The following is a 19,932-nucleotide window of genomic DNA, read 5'->3' as shown; positions in this document are numbered from 1 at the left end:
AAGATCCAACCCATATTTCCTTAACTTATGGACAAGAATGTTGTGGGAGACCATATCAAAAGCCTTGCTGAAGTCAAGGTACATCACATCCACCGACTTCCCCGTGTCCACAGAGCCCGTTACCTCGTCATAGAAGCTAATCAGATTGGTCAGGCAGGACTTGCCCCTGGTGAATCCATGTTGGCTACTTTTGATCACTTTCCCCTCTTCCAAGTGCTTCAAAATGGATTCCTTGAGGATTCCCTCCATTATTTTCCCAGGGATTGAGGTAAGGCTGACAGGTCTATAGTTCCCTGGATTGTCCTTTCCTTTTTTAAAGATGGGCACTACGTTTGCCTTCTTCCAGTCACCCGGTATCTCCCCCGATCTCCAAGAGTCTTCTAGAACAATGGCCAAAGGCTCAGCAATGACCTCTGCCAATTCCCTCAGTACCCTGGGGTGCATTTAATCCAGACCCATGGACTTGTGCACATCTAGTTCTTCTAGATAGCTCAGAACTTGTTCCTTCCCCACTGATGGCTGCCCTCCACCTTCCCATACTGCATCGTCTAGGACCGTCATGGGGAAGTTGACTTTGTCCGTGAAGACTGAGGCAAAAAAAGCATTGAGTACTTCAGCTTTTCCGGCATCATCTGTCACTAGGTTACCTCCCTCACCCAGTAACGGCCCCACACCTCCTCTGGTAACCCGTTTAGTGTTCACGTCTGTAGAAACCCTTCTTGTTACTCTTCACATCCCTGGGATCCTGCCCAGTCTAACCAAGTTCAAGACTTCGATGATATGTCTCTGGTCCTGTCTTTGGCAGTTACCTCAGCCCGCCGGGCTGGCCACTCGCAGCCTCTCCGGAGCGGAGCAGTGCGGTGTCTGAGGCCCTCCGGCCGCGTCTGGCTGAGCTGCACTGCGCTGCTTACAAGGCTGGCGTGTGGCCCCCACACCAGGGCAGGGCGGACTGTCTCTGCCGGGGCGCAGGGGCAGGCTGGGGAAGCATTTCTGCAGTGCACTGGGCCGTGGGGCCGAGCCACAGACGGCCCGGTCACTAGCCAGCCCCCAGAGAGACGCTTTCATCTGCATTTCCACACCCTCCCTTCCTCCCATTTTACACCAGCGCACGCCCTCACCTGCCCTCGCACACTGACCTGCCCTCACACATTGACCTGCCCTCGCACACTGACCTGTCACACCTGACCTGCGCTCGCACACTGACCCCTCACACCCTGACCTGCCCTCGCACACTGACCCCTCACACCCTGACCTGCCCTCGCATACTGACCTGTGCTTGCACACTGACTGTCACACCCTGACCTGCGCTCGCACACTGACCCGTCACACCCTCACCTGCCCTCACACACTGACCTGCCCTCACACATTGACCTGCACTCGCACACTGACCTGTCACACCCTGACCTGCGCTCGCACACTGACCCCTCACACCCTGACCTGCCCTCGCACACTGACCCGTCACACCCTCACCTGCCCTCGCACACTGACCTGCCCTCACACATTGACCTGCACTCGCACACTGACCTGTCACATCCTGACCTGCGCTCGCACACTGACCCCTCACACCGACCTGCCCTCGCACACTGACCTGCCCTCGCACATTGACCTGCACTCACACACTGACCCCTCACACCCTGACCTGCCCTCGCACACTGACCTGCCCTCACACATTGACCTGCACTCACACACTGACCTGTCACACCCTGACCTGCGCTCGCACACTGACCCCTCACACCCTGACCTGCCCTCGCACACTGACCCCTCACACCCTGACCTGCCCTCACACACTGACCTGTGCTTGCACACTGACCGTCACACCCTGACCTGCGCTCGCACACTGACCCCGTCACGCCCTGACCTGCCCTCGCACACTGACCCCTCACACCCTGACCTGCCCTCGCACACTGACCTGTGCTTGCACACTGACCGTCACACCCTGACCTGCACTCGCACACTGACCCCGTCACGCCCTGACCTGCCCTCGCACACTAACCGGCACTTGCACACTGACCCCGTCACACCCTGACCTGCCCTCACACCCTGACCTGCGCTCGCACACTGACCCCGTAACACCCTGACCTGCCCTCGCACACTGACCCGTCACACCCTGACCTGCCCTCACACACTGACCCCTCACACCCTGACCTGCCCTCGCACACTGACCTGTGCTTGCACACTGACCATCACACCCTAACCTGCGCTCGCACACTGACCCCGTAACGCCCTCACCTGCCCTCGCACACTGACCTGCCCTCACACATTGACCTGCACTCGCACACTGACCCGTCACACCCTGACCTGCGCTCGCACACTGACCCCTCACACCCTGACCTGCCCTCGCACACTGACCTGTGCTTGCACACTGACCGTCACACCCTGACCTGCGCTCGCACACTGACCCCGTAACGCCCTGACCTGCCCTCGCACACTGACCCCTCACACCCTGACCTGCCCTCACACACTGACCTGCTCTTGCACACTGCCCCATCACACCCTGACCTGCCCTCGCACCCTGACCCCTCACACCCTGACCTGCCCTCGCACACTGACCTGCCCTCGCACACTGACCTGCACTCGCACACTGACCCCTCACACCCTGACCTGCCCTCGCACACTGACCCCTCGCACACTGACCTGCCCTCGCACATTGACCTGCACTCGCACACTGACCCCTCACACCCTGACCTGCCCTCGCACACTGACCTGTCACACCCTGACCTGTGCTCGCACACTGACCCGTCACACCCTGCCCTGCCCTCACACACTGACCCCTCACACCCTGACCTGCCCTCGCACACTGACCCGTCACACCCTCACCTGCCCTCGCACACTGACCTGCCCTCACACATTGACCTGCACTCGCACACTGACCTGTCACACCCTGACCTGCGCTCGCACACTGACCCCTCACACCCTGACCTGCCCTCGCACACTGACCCCTCACACCCTGACCTGCCCTCGCACACTGACCTGCCCTCGCACATTGACCTGCCCTCGCACACTGACCCCTCACACCCTGACCTGCCCTCGCACACTGACCCCTCGCACACTGACCTGCACTCACACACTGACCTGTGCTTGCACACTGACCGTCACACCCTGACCTGCCCTCAGACACTGACCTGCACTCACACAGACCCTGTCACACACTGACCTGCCCTCGCACACTGACCCCGTCACACCCTGACCTACCCTTGCACACTGACCTGCGCTCGCACACTGACCCCATCACACCCTGACCTGCCCCCACACACTGACCTGCCCTCGCACACTGACCTGCACTCACACACTGACCCCACCAGACCCTTACCTGCACTCACACACTGACCCCATCACACCCTGACCTGCCCCCACACACTGACCTGCCCTCGCACACTGACCTGCACTCACACACTGACCCCACCACACCCTCACCTGCACTCACACACTGACCCCATCATACCCTGACCTGCCCACACACACTGACCTGCACTCGCACACTGACCCCGTCACACCCTGACCTCCCCTCGCACATTGACCTGCGCTCGCACACTGACCCCGTCACACCCTGACCTGCCCTCACACTGACCTGCACTCGCACACTGACCCCATCACACCCTGACCTGCGCTCGCACACTGACCCCGTCACACCCTGACCTGCCCTCACACACTGACCTGCACTCGCACACTGACCCCGTCACACCCTGACCTGCCCTCCACACACTGACCTGCACTTGCACACTGACCCCATCACACCCTGACCTTCCCTCACACACTGACCTGCACTCGCACACTGACCCCATCACACCCTGACCTGAGCTCGCACACTGACCCATCACACCCTGACCTGCCCTTGCACACTGACCTGCGCTTGCACACTGACCCGTCACACCCTGACCTGCTCTCAGACACTGACCTGCACTCACACAGACCCTGTCACACACTGACCTGCCCTCACACACTGACCTGCACTCGCACACTGACCCCATCACACCCTGACCTGCGCTCGCACACTGACCCGTCACACCCTGACCTGCCCTCAGACACTGACCTGCACTCACACAGACCCTGTCACACACTGACCTGCCCTCACAAACTGATCCACCCTCGCACACTGACCTGCAGTGTCCCACTAGTTTACATGTGGACCTTGGTCCCCTCCCATGGGGCCGCCCGGCCAGGTTCGCCCCCTTTGAGGTTGCGGGCCCAGGACACCCAGACGGGCGTTCAGAGTCTGCTGCAGGCCCCAGGGTTTGCACCTCCAAGGTGGCAGCTCCTGGCACCGTGCAGGGGAGCTGCTGCTGCTGCCCCCAGGGCCAGGTGGAGAGTTCTCAGCGAGTGCTCGGTCAAAGGGCTCACACGGGCCCTGTGCCATTCAGCAGCCGGCCTGCAGGGTGGGACCCAGCTTCTCGTCCCAGCCCGGCTGCTGAGTGCCGTATCACTGCCCCTCTGCCCCGTCCATGGGGCAGGCCCCTCTTGCAAGACGTGCCTGGGTGCTGCCTGGCACAAGAGGCCCTGCCAGGGCTGAGGCAGGTGGCTACTGATCTTGTAGCCCAAGCCACGAAGTATCTCCCAGGTTGCCAGCTGCACGAGGCGCTGCCAGGGGGTGGAACTGTTCCGATCGGCCCTTCCTTCTCCTGTGTGGGCTGGAGCCTCTGAGTCACGCAGGAAATGGAGGTGAGTCAGGGGCCTGCGCTCCAAACTCTCCAAATGGCAGTTTAGATTAGGCCGGAGCAGAGCCAAAGGGCTGGGCAGCCCAGGTGGGGAAGGGGAAGGACGCCAGGCAGATGGGGGTAGAGAAGCCACGGCCGGCTGAGGTCACAGGGCACCGGAGAGAGATCCCAGGCCTGAGGCCGTGGGAGCTGCTCCAAGCCAGATCAGTTCTCTGAACTCACAGCCCCCCGCTGGCTGGCGAGCACCAGCCAAGCCCACCCCAGGAGGCTCTTTTCCAAAATCCATCTGGTTTATTGGCCCGTAACTGTTAACTTTCTGCTGGTTTGGACACTCCTGGGGCCCCCACCCCCCACTGCCTTGAGCTGAGACCCTAGAAATCCACAAAGTCCCTTTCCACTTTGTTATGGTCCTTTGCTGCTTTTAGTGCAAAACGGATGGTCCTGCGACTCAGGCCACCCAGCTGTTTCTGTCTCTGCCACTGTCATGCTGTGTCACTCTGGCTGAGTCACTTCATCTATCACGTGCCTTAGTTTCTCTTCTGCAGGACCGGAAGGAATGCTTCCTTCAGAGGAGGAGAGACCCTGGGTGTGTCTATGTGAACACACTTTGCTTAGAGATTTGCTAAGCATTCAGCAGATGGAATGTCATTTTGCTCATTGCAATCGCCTTAATTTGTGACTCAACCCCGTTCCTGCTTGTATGAAATGCAGGGGGAGCTGAAATCTGGCTACCTGTCTTTGTCATTTCATAGGGATACAGAACAGCTGGAGTGGGCCACAGCTGTTCCTCACGGTTGGCAGAAAGAACCTCGCTAACAAGGGCTTCGACCTTCAGGGGACAATGGGAGAAAATCATTGTGGGCTGGAGTCTACCTGTATCCTCCCCTGCCTGGACTGGTCTCTCATCCTTCTTGGTCTCTTCCCCCCAGTTCAAAGAACAGAGCTAAAAGGTGCCCCGAGGAGTCTCTCCCTTGGGTTAATTGTGCTGAAGTTGGGTTTCCGCTACCCTGCTGGCAAGGAGTTGAATCATTTGAGCCCGATGGGCAGAAGTTACAGCCAGGAAGTGGGAGTGGATGGCAACAGGTGGAGACTGGCAGCACCTCGTCCCACCTCTGGCAGCAGAGAGCAGTGAGCAGGTGTAACCCACACACCTGGGGGGGGATGCAGAGTGGCACCGGGCACACAGAGAGAGTCTTCTCTCCAGCCTTAGCTGCACACCAGCTGGGGTTCCTGCACTAAGCTCCAGGGTCCCAGGTTCCAGCCTGCCCCTGGGCAGTTACACAGGCAGACAATGAATACGCTGTTTGTCTATCTTCCCCCACTCAGGACAGGAGGTGAGCTGGGTCTGCCCTGCCCAAGGCAGTGGTTGTGAGTGGGGTGAAGCAAAGGGCTGGGTGCAGGAAGGGGATGTTTGGGTTCCTGGACTTCAGACCCTGAGAAGAGAAGGACTCTGCCTGGCCCACCTAGAGTGGGACTTGACTCATGGCTGAGTTATGACCCTGGCTGGGGGTGGTTCCCAAATTGATGCCAAGTTTCTTTTCTAGACTCAGCAATGTCCCCTGAGCACCTTTCCTGCCCCCAGCACTGGGCTGGGCTCAGGCCTCAGACCCTAACCCCAACCCACACCCTGGTTGTGGCATTGCCTCGTAAGTATGTACCCCAGCGGGGCTGGGCACAGCAGTCATCCCTAGCAGTCACAGCTGGGCTGCCACCCTCAGGGCAGGACACCCAGCAAGCAGGGATCAGAGCAAGTGCCAGAGTGAGCTCCCAACTGGGATCAGGCTGCCCACTGGCCCCACCCTCCCAGGTTAAATAACAAGCGCAGGCTGTGATATACTTGGACTGGCAGAGATGTGTTGGACGGGATCAGGAGAGAGATGCAGTTGTGAAGTCGTTTGGTCAGGAAACGAAACGAAGCATGAAGCAGGAGTTGGATTCCTTCTTAGCAAAACAGCAAGCAGAGCATTACTGGGATACAAACCGGTGAGTGCAAGAATCATGGTCACACGATTCGAAGGAAAACCATTCAACATCTCAGTCATTCAGGTGTATGCACCCATGTCGGACCGTCCAGAGGAGGAGATTGAGCTATTCTATAAAGACTTGACAAAGACGGTGGAGGAGATACAGAAGAAAGATGCGTTGATCATTGGAGGAGATTGGAATGCGAAGGTTGGAACAGATAATGAAGGTTGGGAGAGAGTCATGGGAAGGTTTGGATATGGAAAAAGAAACCAACAAGGTGAGAAACTGTTAAGAGTTTGCTACAGAGCATGAGATGGTGATTTGCAACATGAGATTCCAACAAAAGGACTGTAGGAAGTGGACACGGAGATCGAATGACGGGAAGTCCAAGAACATGATAGATGTGATTTTGATAAGAAGAAGGTGGATAACATCAGTACAGCAGTGCCGAACTTTCCAAGGAGTGGATATAGACTCAGACCACAGCCTAGTGATCGCAAACATCAAGATAAAACTCAAAAGAAAACGTAAGACACAGTTTAAGAAAAGAATAGACGCGGCGAGGCCATGTGAGGAAGAAACAGGGAATGCGTACAGAGCACCGCTCAAAGAGAAGATTAAGAATATCACCAGAGAGAAAGACCTAGATAAGAGAGTTGCAGGGATAGCCACCGCTATAGAAGAGGCAATTGAGCAGACCGTTCCAGAAGAAGTAAAGATCAATAAGAAGTGGATTACTCAGAAGACAATGAAGTTGGTTCATGAAAAGAGAGCGTTGAAGATCAGAAGAGATGTTTCTGAGATGGCAGAACAGCAAAATAAGATGAAATGCAATGAGGTAAGGAAAGCAGCCAGAAGGGATAAGGAGAAATGGTTAGAGGAGCAATGTGAAGATATCGAGAGGTGTGACAGCGAATGTAAGACCAGGGAGGTAAATAAGACAATTAGGAATGTTAATAGGAAATGGCAACCGAAGCAGATGGCAATCAAAGATGAGAACGAAGAAGTGCTCATGAACAGGGAGAAGACTGTGCAGCGATGGACGAGATAGTGCACTGATCTACACAAAGCACAGTTGGACCCGAGTGTCTCAGAGAGACTGATTGAAGAATTGAAAGAGAGATCCCCCACAAGCATTGAGAGCGAGACTGTTGTTTCAAAGGAGGAAGTAGAAAAAGCAGCGAAACGACTAAAGAACAAGAGCCCTGGAAATGATAAGATCAAGGGAGAGATGATCAAATATGGTGGAGAAAACATGATTCAGGAAATACACCGACTATGTAATATAGCATGAAAAGAAGGGAAGGAACCTAAGGAATGGACAAGATCTGTGCTAGTGACAATACCCCAGGAAGGAAGTACATTGGAGTGCAAGAACTACAGAATGATTGCCCTAACGAGTCATCTAGGTGAGGTGCTGATGATGATACTGACTGAGACATTAAGATCGCAGATAGAAGAACATATAGCAGATGAGCAAGCAGGATTCAGAAAAGATAGAAGTACCATACTGCAGATATTGGCACTAAGACTGATAGCGGAGAAAGCTCAACGAAAGAACAAAAACTTATACGCTTGCTTCATCCATTTTCAAAAGGCACTGATAGTATAGATCAGAAAGTGACCGGGGTGGTGCTGGAGTCATACGGAGTAGATAGCAGACTAACACGGTTGTTGAAAGCTACCAGTGATAATGTGGAGGCAGCAGTGAAAACATGCGGGGACTCGGGAAGTTGGTTTAAAACAAGTGGAGGTACGAGACAAGGAGATCCAATATCGCCAAGTATCTTCATCGCCCATCTGGAGAGAGCGATGGACAAGATCAAGGAAGAGGTAGAGGAGATATCTGTGCCCGGGAAAAGAAGTAACAACTTGAGGTTCGCGGATGATATAGTTATCATTGAGGAAGATGAGGAGACGCTAGCGAAAACGGTGCAGGTGCTAAACGAAGAAGGGAAGAAGTACGGACTGATTATGAACATCGACAAAACAAAAACAATGGTATTTGGAGATAAGGAAATAGGAAGGAAGATCAGTGTGGATGCTATTGAACTAGAAAATGTAGAGAAGTTCACATATCTGGGGAGCAACATAACGTATGATCTAGACTGTAAGAAGGAAATAGCGACTAGAATAGCGAAAGCAAGAGCAAGTTTGAAGGCGATGGATAAGATCTGGAAAAGCAAAGCAACTAGCTTAAGAACGAAGCTGGGTGTCTTGAAAACGTGTGTATTCAGCAGCATGTTGTACGGATGTGAGACAAGGGTGATAACGAAAGATTCAAAAAGAAGAATATTGGCATTCGAAAGGAGTTGTTATAGAAAGATTCTGAGAATAGGATGGATGCAGAAGGTCACCAGTGAGGAATTATATAGGACGATACAGCCGAAAGAGAACCTGCTGCAGAAGGTTATAAAACGGAAGCTACAACTATTTGGACATATTTGCAGAACAAACGACAAACAAAAAATCAAGACCCTGGTATTCAGCATAATGGACGGCTCGAATAGGAGAGGCAGACCCCACAGAGAATGGACAGGTGATGTAGTAGATTGGTGAGGATCTAGTCTACAGAAACTAAGCCCCTCTGCACTGGAGAGGGAAAGATGGAAGGAAATAGTGAGAGAGGCATCAGACACCAACGGGCGCTGAGCCCACGGTTATTGATGATGATGATGACGAGCCAATCAGAGGGCTGCCAAGAGCTGCCAGTCATGACCCAAAGGCGGCCCTTCCTGTGGTGCTCCTTGGCAGCGGCTCTGCCTGGTACCCCTCCGGGGGTGCTGGGAACGGACGCTGTCCAAGGAACCCACAGCACCTCCAGGATTCGTGCCCCCCACTGGCCCCTGTGGCCAATGCTCACAAGGCACCTGCTCCAGCCCAGCTCCATGGCTCCTACCTCCCAGCCCCTGAAACACTGTCCTGCCCTGCCGAGAACTGCCCCACGCCCCGGGGGCACCGTTGGCTCTGGAGTGACATGACTCCACACACTCGCCTCTGCATGAGCAGCAGCAGCAGCTCCATTATAACAACCCGGTCATTAGGCTCATCTCTCAAATAGGCCTCGTTAGGCTTTAATTAGCCTGGCTGCATCCTGTGACGCCTCTTTCAATGACTGTGCGTGTGACAGGGAGGGCGCGTGCCAGGGCATTACGCAAGAGGCTGCGCTGAGCTTCTTACATCACATCCGGGCCCCAGGGGGTGATGGCAGCAGGACCCCTGTCAGCGACTGGCACTGCCAGGCTGTGCCCAAACTGGCCTGGCACACGGGGCCTGTGGTGAGCCGGGGTGGGCATGCAGCCGGGTGAAGCCGACTCCTCCCCACAGGGCGCCGGGCAGGGCATGGGGCTGATCTCACACCGCCGGTCTCTGGTAACACCTCCTGACGTGCTCTGTCCCTCCTCAGCACCACACGCCAGTGGCCCATCTCTGCAGGGCCAGGGCAGAGCCCCTCCTGCCAGACGCTTGGTGCCAGAGCGGGCTGGGCGGGTCAGACAGGGCTGTGCTTACCTCAGGGCTGAGACATTCCTCCCGGGCTGCCCCGAGTGCTCCCACCGGGAGGACTTCTGTCCTCGCAGCTGGGCTGAGCGTAGGCTGGGCATGGCGGAGTGTGCAAGCCTGGTGCAAGGCCAGGGCTGGACCCTTCCCAGCACAGCCCCCAGGCACTCCCCCGGGCCCCTCAGACCTGGCATCAGCCCCAAGTGCCCCCCCGTTTGCCCCACGCCCAAAGCAGAGCTCTCCCTCCCCCAGCCCAGAGCGCTGTCTCCCGCCAGCTGCGACTCACTGACCACTGCAAGCAAGCACAGCTGCCAGGGCGCTGGGGGGCGGCAGCCCCTTCCTTTTCCCCATCCCTGGGTGCAGCACATTTCATCGTGTGCGGCTCTGCACCCCCAGTAGACACACAGGCTGACATCTGCGGGCGGCTGCAGGCGCTCAGCTAATCAGCTGGACACGGCCTGAACCTCTCCCGGGCCGCCACCCAGGAGCTCGGCTTACCCGGGACGCTGGTGCTGGGCAATGGCCGGGCGGGGGGGACAGCCGAGAGCCACTGACAAGCTGCCAACCCTGCATGCGAGGGGATCCGCGGCAAGCCAGGGGTGCAGCAGCCCCTCGGTCCAGCCCCTGCGCTGGCCGGACACAAGCATGTGCACGTCCACCCACCCAGGCTCACGTGTGAGCAGTAGTGCAAGTTCAGCTGCAGGGCAGAGCAGGCCCCCCGCAGGCTGCCCTGTGCTGCCGTGCTCAGCACTCGGCCTCGGAGCGAGCTTGGCTGGGCGCTGGCTGCGCCCTGCCCACAGCAGCAGCACTTCTCCCAGCTCTGCGCGTTCCCAGACACGCCTCCCAGGGTCACCCGGGGCAAGCGTGCAGCGAGGCTCTAGCCTGGGGGAGGAAGGTCACAGAGCCCCCTGCGCCTGCCCCTCTGATGGGCATCAGAGCTTTCAGCACCTCCCAAGAGGGTCTCCAGGGCTGGGTGAGGCCCAGGAATTGCAGCGCACAAAGCCCAGTGCAGCTCGTGCAGCTGTTTTCATTCTGCCTTGCAGAGACCCAGCCCTGCCCGGCCCAGCCAAACCTCTGCGCTGTGCTCTGCCTGGCCCAGGGCACGGCCTTGCAGCCGGCTCGCCCTGGTGGGTGGGGAAGGGCCCGCCTGCAAGCAGCTCTTCTGGGGCAGGGTCTGGCTCTCACTTGCTCTCCCCTTGCTGCACAGCTGGCCCTTTCCAACAAACAAACAGACCTGGGGAGGGCAGCCCCGAGTGCACCGTGCCCACCTGGGCACCAGAGAGCCACTCACCCACTGCCCTCCCCATTCAGAGCCGCACGCTGCAGCCTGAGCCACCGGCCTCCATCTGCTCCAACCCTCAGAGCCGTGGGGAGAATGGCGCAGCACGGCGGGTTGCGGCAGCACAGGAGAAGCGGAAGGCGGCGGGAATGCAGGGAGGGCAGTCGCCCAGGCTGGGCCGCTAGCTTCCCAGAGACGGGCATCCGGAGTGACACGCACGGGCTGCGCTGCGAGCGCCGCGGGATTCACGCACACCGGGCACACGCACGGACTGCGCTGCGAGCGCCGCGGGATTCACACACACCGGGCACACGCACAGGCTGCGCTGCGAGCGCCGCGGGATTCACGCACACCGGGCACACGCACGGACTGCGCTGCGAGCGCCGCGGGATTCACACACACCGGGCACACGCACGGGCTGCGCTGCGAGCGCCGCAGGATTCACGCACACCGGGCACACGCACGGGCTGCGCTGCGAGCGCCGCAGGATTCACGCACACCGGGCACACGCACGGGCTGCGCTGCGAGCGCCGCAGGATTCACGCACACCGGGCACACGCACGGGCTGCGCTGCGAGCGCCGCGGGATTCACGCACACCGGGCACACGCACGGACTACGCTGCGAGCGCCGCGGGATTCACGCACACCGGGCACACGCACGGACTGCGCTGCGAGCGCCGCGGGATTCACGCACACCGGGCACACGCACGGGCTGCGCTGCGAGCGCCGCGGGATTCACGCACACCGGGCACACGCACGGGCTGCGCTGCGAGCGCCGCGGGATTCACGCACACCGGGCACACGCACGGGCTGCGCTGCGAGCGCCGCGGGATTCACGCACACCGGGCACACGCACAGCAGGAGCCCTGCCCGGGGGGTCTCGCAGTGCCACAGCGCTCCGGCCCACGTGACAGAGAATCTCCCTGCTGTGCCGTGCAGCGCAGCGCAGCGCAGACCGGGGCACCGTGCGAGCTGGGCCAGGCTGCCCCGGTGCTGGCCCCTCCATGCCCTGCAGCACTGCCCTGCCCAACCACTGTCCTGACCCTGCTCCGCCCCGGAAAGCACGGCCTCCCCCCTGCCCCAAGCCCTGCTCCCAGCATGGCATTGCTTCGAGTGAGGCTGCTTCAGTGCTGGCCCTGCCTGCAGTGACCTCAGTACAGGCTGCAACTGGCTGGGAGGTTCACAAAGCCCTGGCCAGCCCCTCCACCCATGCAGAGCAGGCACTCACCTCGCAGGGGCGCAGAGAGGCCGGCCATCCCAGTGACACAGCAGCAGGTACGATGGCCCCTTGCCAGCTCCCGTCTCCCAGCTTCCCGGGCAAGTGGAGATGGCAGAAGGGGACCCTGTATCCAGGACCCTGGACAAACTCCAGCTCTGCTGAGTGCCTGGGAGCCCCTAACAAGGCCTCAGCGGCACGGGCAGCAGACTACAAGGCTTGGCTCTGGCTGGCTCTCTAGGCAGCGCCGGGTGCTCTGCCGGGGCCGGTTGGCAGGGAGGGCCTCACGTGTCACTACGCAGCAGCCCTATCTGCTGAGCAGTGTTTTGATGAGCTGCTCCGCAGGCCGGCCGAGCCGGAGGGAGGTGGAGATGAGACGCCGCATGGCCAGTGGCTCGTGGGGCTGGACACACGCCACACACCGGCCAGGGCAGAATGCAGAACTGGGACCCCAGGGGCCTGTGCAGCCATTCTCTGGGCCTGCCAGGCCACTCTGTCTGCGTGGCAGATAACCCAGCCCCTCTACACACCCCACCCCAGAGCCCTGGCTGCCGGCCCCACTCGCTGACATCAGCCTGGCCGGGCAGGGGCCTGCAGCTCGTGGCAGGACTTACATTCAGCTTGCGTTGCACTCAGATGGGAATGGCCCTGCAGTAAGGCTGGAGCCAGGGCAGCAGCCCCAAGTCACACCAGTTCAGGCACCTCGGAAGCCAGCACTCCACAACCTGCAGCTGCTGGCGTCTCTCCCGCCCACCCATGGGAGCTACAAACACATCTCCACTTTGCAGCGCAGCGCTCAGCCCGTCCGGCGCCAGCCGAAGAGTTACGTGGCCTGCAGGGTGTGCAGATTTGGGGCCAGCTTTGCTGCTGCCGGGCACGACATGGGAACCACCGCTCAGCGTGAACAGGAGCCGTTTGCACCCTGTGCGCTCGTGGGATGACGGCCTGAGGTGTCTCCGAGAGCTAAGGAGCAGCGACCCCCCTTCCCCTGCTATTACCATCATCGTGGGCTCTTCTGTCCCCACCCCCAACCCTTCCGTGCTGGCTCCACAGCCTTTCCCATTTCACACCCTTTCCTGCGCCACCCAGCTGGGCCCCATCCAGCCTCCCACACCCAGTGCAGGACAAGGAGCTGAGAGCCCGGCCAAGGGACATGCGCAGGGGCCAAACGGAGCTTTTTTCCAAAACCTCCAGGTGCAAACAGCCCCAGGCATAAACGCGGCACCGATCATGGGCTGGAATCCTCCCGCACACACAGGCAATGTGAGAGCAGCTCCACATCCCCCCTGGCGGAGCCCCGCCCAAAGCAGAGGCAAAATCTGCACAGCCAATGATGGATTTGCCCTGGACCAGCCCTGGACACAGACCCATTCACTGTACAGATCTGGGGGTGCCCAGCGATTCCTTCCAATGAACCACCTGACCTGGGCGACTCATGAGCTACGGGGCCAGGGCAGCTCACAAGCTGCAGGACCTGGTGCCAGGGGGTGGGCAGCAGCTGAGGGCAGTTTGGCCCAGGGTGCACCAAAGTGCTCACAGAGGCTGTGGCCCAGGTCACTTGCCCCTTGCACAGCCAGGCCTGGAGAAAGATTGGCCTTTCCTCCAGAGCACCCGGGAGTCAGCTCAGCCCCACTCCTGTACCTGCTCACAGGCAGGCTCAAACCTGGGACCTGTAGGACCCCAGTGCAGGAGCCACTGCAGGGTGAGCCAGAGGGCGCTTGGCTAAGGCCGCAGTGGAGGCTCCTCCCTTCTCTCTTTGTAAGTGCCACTCCATGGGACTGCGACCCACCCCCAGGTGTGTGGGTCACCCTGGGGCAGCTCTGGCTGCATGCAATGCTGGCGAGAGCAGCCTGGCTCCGCAGGCCTGCCGGGTGCCCCTGTGACAGTCCCAAGCCAGGCTCCAGAGACACCCCGCGAGCCGGCAGGGCTCGCTCCAAGGCGCCGCATGGCTTCCATGCCAGCTGAGTGCGCGCTAGTGACATGGACCCCCTTCGCCCACCCCCGCAAACCGTGCCCCGAGCCCTGGCCCCCGCCCTGCCTTCAGCAGCCCCCAGGGTCAGCTGGGAGGTGCCGGAGGACCTCTGCCCCAGAGAGCAGAAGGGAGCCAGGAGCCTGGGGCAGCTCTGCAGCAGCACAGGAAGCTGCCGGCTGGGAGTGGGGATCCCTCGTGCATCAGCCAGCACTGAAAGCCCCCCAGGGGCCGGGGTCCCAGGCACGGGGAGCTCCGCGGCTGGGCCCAGCAATGCTTCGCCACAGGGCGCCAGCCCAGCCCCGCCAGAGCCCCCGTCCTGGGGTGACCCCCCTGCTGGAGCGGGCTCCCTTCTGTCTGCGCCGCAGCCAGGCCCTCTGCAGGGGACGCAGCTCGGGGTGGGACCGAGGGGGGACAGCGGACCGCCAAGTCGCCTGTCCGGGGAGCTGGGAACCTGGCGCAGAGCCGCCCCTCCCTCCCTGGGGGTCTCCCGTCCTGGGCCTTGGCCTGGGGCAGCCCCACCCAAACCCAGGCCCCTGCCTCGGCCCAGGGAAGGCTCCAGGCAGCGGCACAGGTCCAAAGGCAAGATCCTTAACCCCCAGCCCCCTCGCCGGGCCAGGTCGGGCTCGGTACCTCCCTCCTCCGCCCGAGCGCCCATCCCCGAGCTGAGCTGAGCGGAGCCGAGCCGCAAGGCCCATCCCCGTAGCCTCAGGCCCGAGCCGACCACTGCTGCAGTTCGGGCAAGTGCCACTCTGGGTCCCTGGGCGCCAGCCTGGCCCAAGCTGTATCTGAGACCCTCAGTACCCGCCATGCGCCTCGGCGGGTCCTGCCCCCCCCCACGTGCTCTCCAGCCAGGTCCTGTCCCCCCGCCGTGCGCCCCGGTTGAGTCCTGCCCCCCCCGTGCCCCCCGCCGGGTCCTGCCCCCCCGGTGCTCCCCGGACGAGTCCTGCCCCCCCCGGTGCTCCCCGCCGGGTCCTTCCCCCCCCGTGAGCCCCGCTGCAGAGGCCGCCCGGGACTCACCCATTTTCCTCAGGGCTCGGCCCGGGCGCCGGGCGCCGCTGTCCTGCTCCGGGCGCGTTTTTTGCCTGCGACCGCAGATCATGGTCGTGCCGGGCCGGGCCGGGCCAGCCCGGAGCTCGGTGCGCGGAGCCGCCGTGTCCCGGCCCGGGCCGCCCCGGAGTCATATTTCAGGCACGGAGCGCGCCGAGGAGCCGCGGGCGCAGCCCAGCCCGGCCCAGCCCGGCCCGGCAGCTCCTCCCACAGCCCGGGAGCCGGGGGGACGGGACTGGCAGTGCCAGAGGGGGCAGGGGACGGGCAGTGCCGGGGAGGGGGGATGGGCAGTGCTGGGGCAGGGGACGGGCAGTGCCGGGGGGGGCATGGGACGGGCAGTGCCGGGGAGGGGGGATGGGCAGTGCTGGGGCAGGGGACGGGCAGTGCCAGGGGAGCAGGGGACTGGCAGTGCCGGTGGGGGCAGGGGACTGGCAGTGCCGGGGAGGGGGGATGGGCAGTGCTGGGGCAGGGGACTGGCAGTGCCGGTGGGGGCAGGGGACGGGCAGTGCCGGTGGGGGCAGGGGATAGGCAGTGCCAGGGGGAGCAGGGGACTGGCAGTGCTGGGGCAGGGGATGGGCAGTGCCGGGGGGGGGCATGGGACAGGCAGTGCTGGGGGGAGAGGATGAGCAGTGCCGGGGTGGGAGAGGACAGACACAGTCCCCCAGGAGGGTGGCACTGGGGTGCCCCGCCCCAGCTGGCCAGCGCCTGGCCCGAGCAGCCCTATTCTCAGCGTGGCTGATGAGCCTAATGGGCTCAGGGCTCACTGGCCAATCACCTGTTGATTCTGGGGCCTCTGACAGTGGTGCCCACACTTCTACCACCCAGGGGAGCCCAGCAGCAGGCGGGGTCCTGGACCAGCACCCCAACGCCCAGGACTGGCCCTGTGGTTCCCTGCCCGGGTCAGAGCCCAGTCAACGCTGAGCAAAACCAGCCACAAAATTGAACACAACCCAGAAATTGGCTTTCAGGGGCCAGGGCCACCACCTGCCTGCCCCATAGCTGCCCCATGGCAGCCCCCATCACTCTGCACAGACCCACCAATGTGTGAGCCAGCCCCAGGCCAAGCACAAGCTGGCAGCAGCCGATTAACCCCTTTGTTACCATGGCCCCATATGATGTGGCATCAGATTCAGCAGCAAAGTCCATTTATTGACTCCCCTTGAAACACTCCCTGTCACCCGCCCCCCTGCAAAGCAAGGCCTGCTGCAGGGCCCTGGGTCACTGACAGGCTGGCGGGGCCAAGCTGCCAGGCGAAAATAGCCCTGTGTTCCAGCTGGGACAGGAGCCAGGCACTGAGACCCACCCTGGCTCCAACCCCAGCAAGGAATGCCTGCATGGCTATTTTTAGCCCAGGAGCCCAAGCCAGCTGAGCTGACCTTGCGGCTCCATGTGCAAGGCAGGGGCAGGGGAGGAGGGAGGTTGCAGTGGAGACGTGCCCTGGGTAACCCCTAGAACATCAACTGGCACAACCACTGTACAGCAGAGAGAGAGAAAACAAACCAAAAAACCAAAATGAAATGAAACCTGACAAATCAGTTGCGGGGGCGCAGCAGGCAGGGAGGAAACTCCTTACTGCAAGTGCCTGTGAAGTGACGTGAGGTGCCGTGACTTGCCTGGGACCACGGCGAAGGTCAGCGCCGGGCAAGCTGCCTCTGCAATGCACAAGGGAGTTGCTCTCTCTTGAGGCCAAGGCGCAAACGTCGAATTTGAGAATACGTTCCAGTTCAGCTGTCCCCCTTTGTAAGCTGCTCTTAAAGCCTCTTTGTTCCAGGACACACGGCTGCTCCGCTGAAATGCTCACTGGGCTCAAATCTGCTCACTGTGTGTGTCCAGCATTCAGAGGCCTAATGCCGGATTTGTGCCCATTCATTCTGTGGCGAAGTGATTGTCGTGTGTCCAATACACGTGATGAAGGGTGTTGCTGGCACTTGCTGGCACGTAGCACATGAGCGGAGGCACAGGAACGTGAGCCCCGATCGTGTAAGTGCCGTGGTTCCGTCCAACAACGGTGGCTCCAGAATTAATATGTGGGCAAACCTGCCCACAGGGTTTGTTGCAAGGAAAAGTTGCGGGATTGTTCTAACTGTGGTGTGGCGTGTGGTCGCTCGTGAGAATTGCCCTGGGGTTAGCTGGTTGTCTGTAGCACAGCCCAGGCCTCTCACCCAGAGCCTCTCAGAGTATAATTGTTCTAACTGTGGTGTGGCGTGTGGTCGCTCGTGAGAATTGCCCTGGGGTTAGCTGGTTGTCTGTAGCACAGCCCAGGCCTCCCACCCAGAGCCTCTCAGAGTGTAATTGTTCTAACTGTGGTGTGGCGTGTGGTCGCTCGTGAGAATTGCCCTGGGGTTAGCTGGTTGTCTGTAGCACAGCCCAGGCCTCTCACCCAGAGCCTCTCAGAGTGTAGTGTCATGTTCCACTGTAGGTTGTAGGTTGCTGATAATGTGCTGCAGGGGTTTGAGCTGGGGGCTATAGGTGGTGTTCTGTTATTGGCCTTCTTGGGCCTATCCAGGAGTAGGTGGTTTCTGGGTATTCGTCTGGCCCTGTCAGTCTATTTTCTGATGTCTCCCAGTGGGTGATTAAGCGTTATGAATGCCTGGCAGAGATCTTGTGCATTACGACGACAGCTTCCCCACCTCTGACAAGTATCAGAGAGGTAGTCCTGCTAGTCTGTAAAAGGTGCCACAGGACTTCTTGTTCTTCTCCATCTTTGATATTCATAGTGATCTCAGGCAAGACACTTAATAGACAGTTGCAGTAAGTACTTTCCTCCCTACCCTTCACACACACACACGCACACGCACACATACACACACACTCACTCACTCACTCACTCACACACACCCCTTGCTGATTTGTGAGCTTTCATTTCATGTTTCTGTTTTGTTTTCTAGCTCTCTGTTAGATGGTCGTTGTACCAGTTCACTTTCAGCACAATTTCCAGATCTGAAGAAGTGGGTCTGCCCCACGGAAGCCCATCACCTAATAAATCATTGTGTTAGTCTTCCAAGTGCTACATGACTCCTTTCTTGTTTTAGTGATTCACCAGATCTGCTTATGCCGCTTGTATGTCCATATCATTTCTGCATGCAAGTTACAAGAGTGGCTCTGTACTTGTATTAGAAATGTTAAGTCCTGGGACTTCACAATAGGCTGCGCGGCCACCTCCAAGCCAGATGAAGATGGACTTAAAGGAGAAAGGGCCTCATCAGACTCCAATCCACATCTCAGGAACTTAGCCGGGATGTGTTGTCTGACCACATGGCCAATAGCAGAATACACAGACAGGTGGCCTGATTCTGTGATTCTCTGGTGCAACTGTGACCCCAGGCAGAGTAATGATGGATTTCCCTCCACAGGGCTAAAAGGGACCCTGGCAGTCACCATCCTGTTGCCAGTCTCCAGGCTGCAGCTGGCAGGAACATCTCTGCTCTGAACTGCCCCTGCCTGGGCAGTGGCCCATCCTACAAAGGATGGATTTCCAGCCTGTTAAGATAGCCGCCGCCTGTTCCATCTGCTGCAGCCGCTCCGAGGATTTGCGACTGCCGGGTGGAATCCGACCACTTTAACAGTTATTTCTCTCCCCCTCGTCTCTCTTTCTTTTATTAATAAACCTTTACATGTTAGATTCTAAAGGATCGGCCCAGCGTGCTGGTTTGGGTGAGATCTAAGCACACGCTGACCTGGGACAGGGGCTGGTCCCTCTGGGGCCTGGAAAGACCCGTGTGGATTTGGTGAGATTGGTTCTCATAACCACTCACCTGTGCAAGGAGGGTGCTGGCTGTAGCACAAGGGAAGCTGGAGAGCTTTAGGGATTTATTGGGTAACCCCTGGCAGGTCTGGCAGAGGTGCCTGTGTGACTGGTCGGGTGCCTTAAGGTGCAGGAAACCCCAGTCGCGGCTGTAAGTGGCCCGGTTTTAAGTGATTTGCCCAGGTTTGCCTCTCTGAACAGGTGCCTGGGAAACCTCCATATATTACACCTTGACATCCCCGCATGGGGTTGGAACATGCACCCCAAGCCCATTCCCCCAACAGCCAGGGTTGGTGTAGTGCTGGGGTCTTAGGGGCTGCAGCCTGGGGCCCTGGGCTAAGCGGGGCCCTGCAGAAAGACCTCTGGTCAGCCAAAAGTGCCCATCTTTTTGCAGGGTCCGTTAGCCCAGGGCTGCAGCCACCAAAGCCACTGTGTGTCATCCGGCCCTGGCCAGGAGGTGGCAGCTCCATGCCCTGCCATTCCCCACACCAGGCTGGCTGGAGCAGCATGACTGCAAACACCACGGAGAGGGACAGCCAGGGCAGAGCTCTGTCCTGC

General features: G+C 59.8%; 1 protein-coding gene across 5 annotated transcripts in view; it reads right to left on the bottom strand.

Moving 5' to 3' along the window:
• PLCD3 (phospholipase C delta 3) overlaps positions 1-15,836 on the bottom strand; it is a 77,674-nt gene extending 61,838 nt beyond the window's left edge. For 4 of the 5 annotated variants that reach the window (XM_074978982.1, XM_074978985.1, XM_074978983.1 and 1 more), the window contains exon 1: positions 15,600-15,835. In XM_074978982.1, coding sequence (XP_074835083.1) covers positions 15,600-15,681 — 82 coding nt within the window. In that variant the 5' untranslated portion in view covers positions 15,682-15,835. Of the gene's footprint in view, positions 1-15,599 lie in introns of all 5 variants that reach the window. The other variant, XM_074978984.1, reaches the window with a different exon arrangement.
• Positions 15,837-19,932: the final 4,096 nt, after the last annotated feature.

The sequence above is a fragment of the Carettochelys insculpta genome, chromosome 28 (assembly GCF_033958435.1).
Source record: "Carettochelys insculpta isolate YL-2023 chromosome 28, ASM3395843v1, whole genome shotgun sequence".
Classification (NCBI taxonomy): Eukaryota; Metazoa; Chordata; order Testudines; family Carettochelyidae; genus Carettochelys; species Carettochelys insculpta.
The sequence above is the reverse complement of the archived record's forward strand: the minus strand, read 5'-3'. Positions and strand labels throughout refer to the sequence as shown.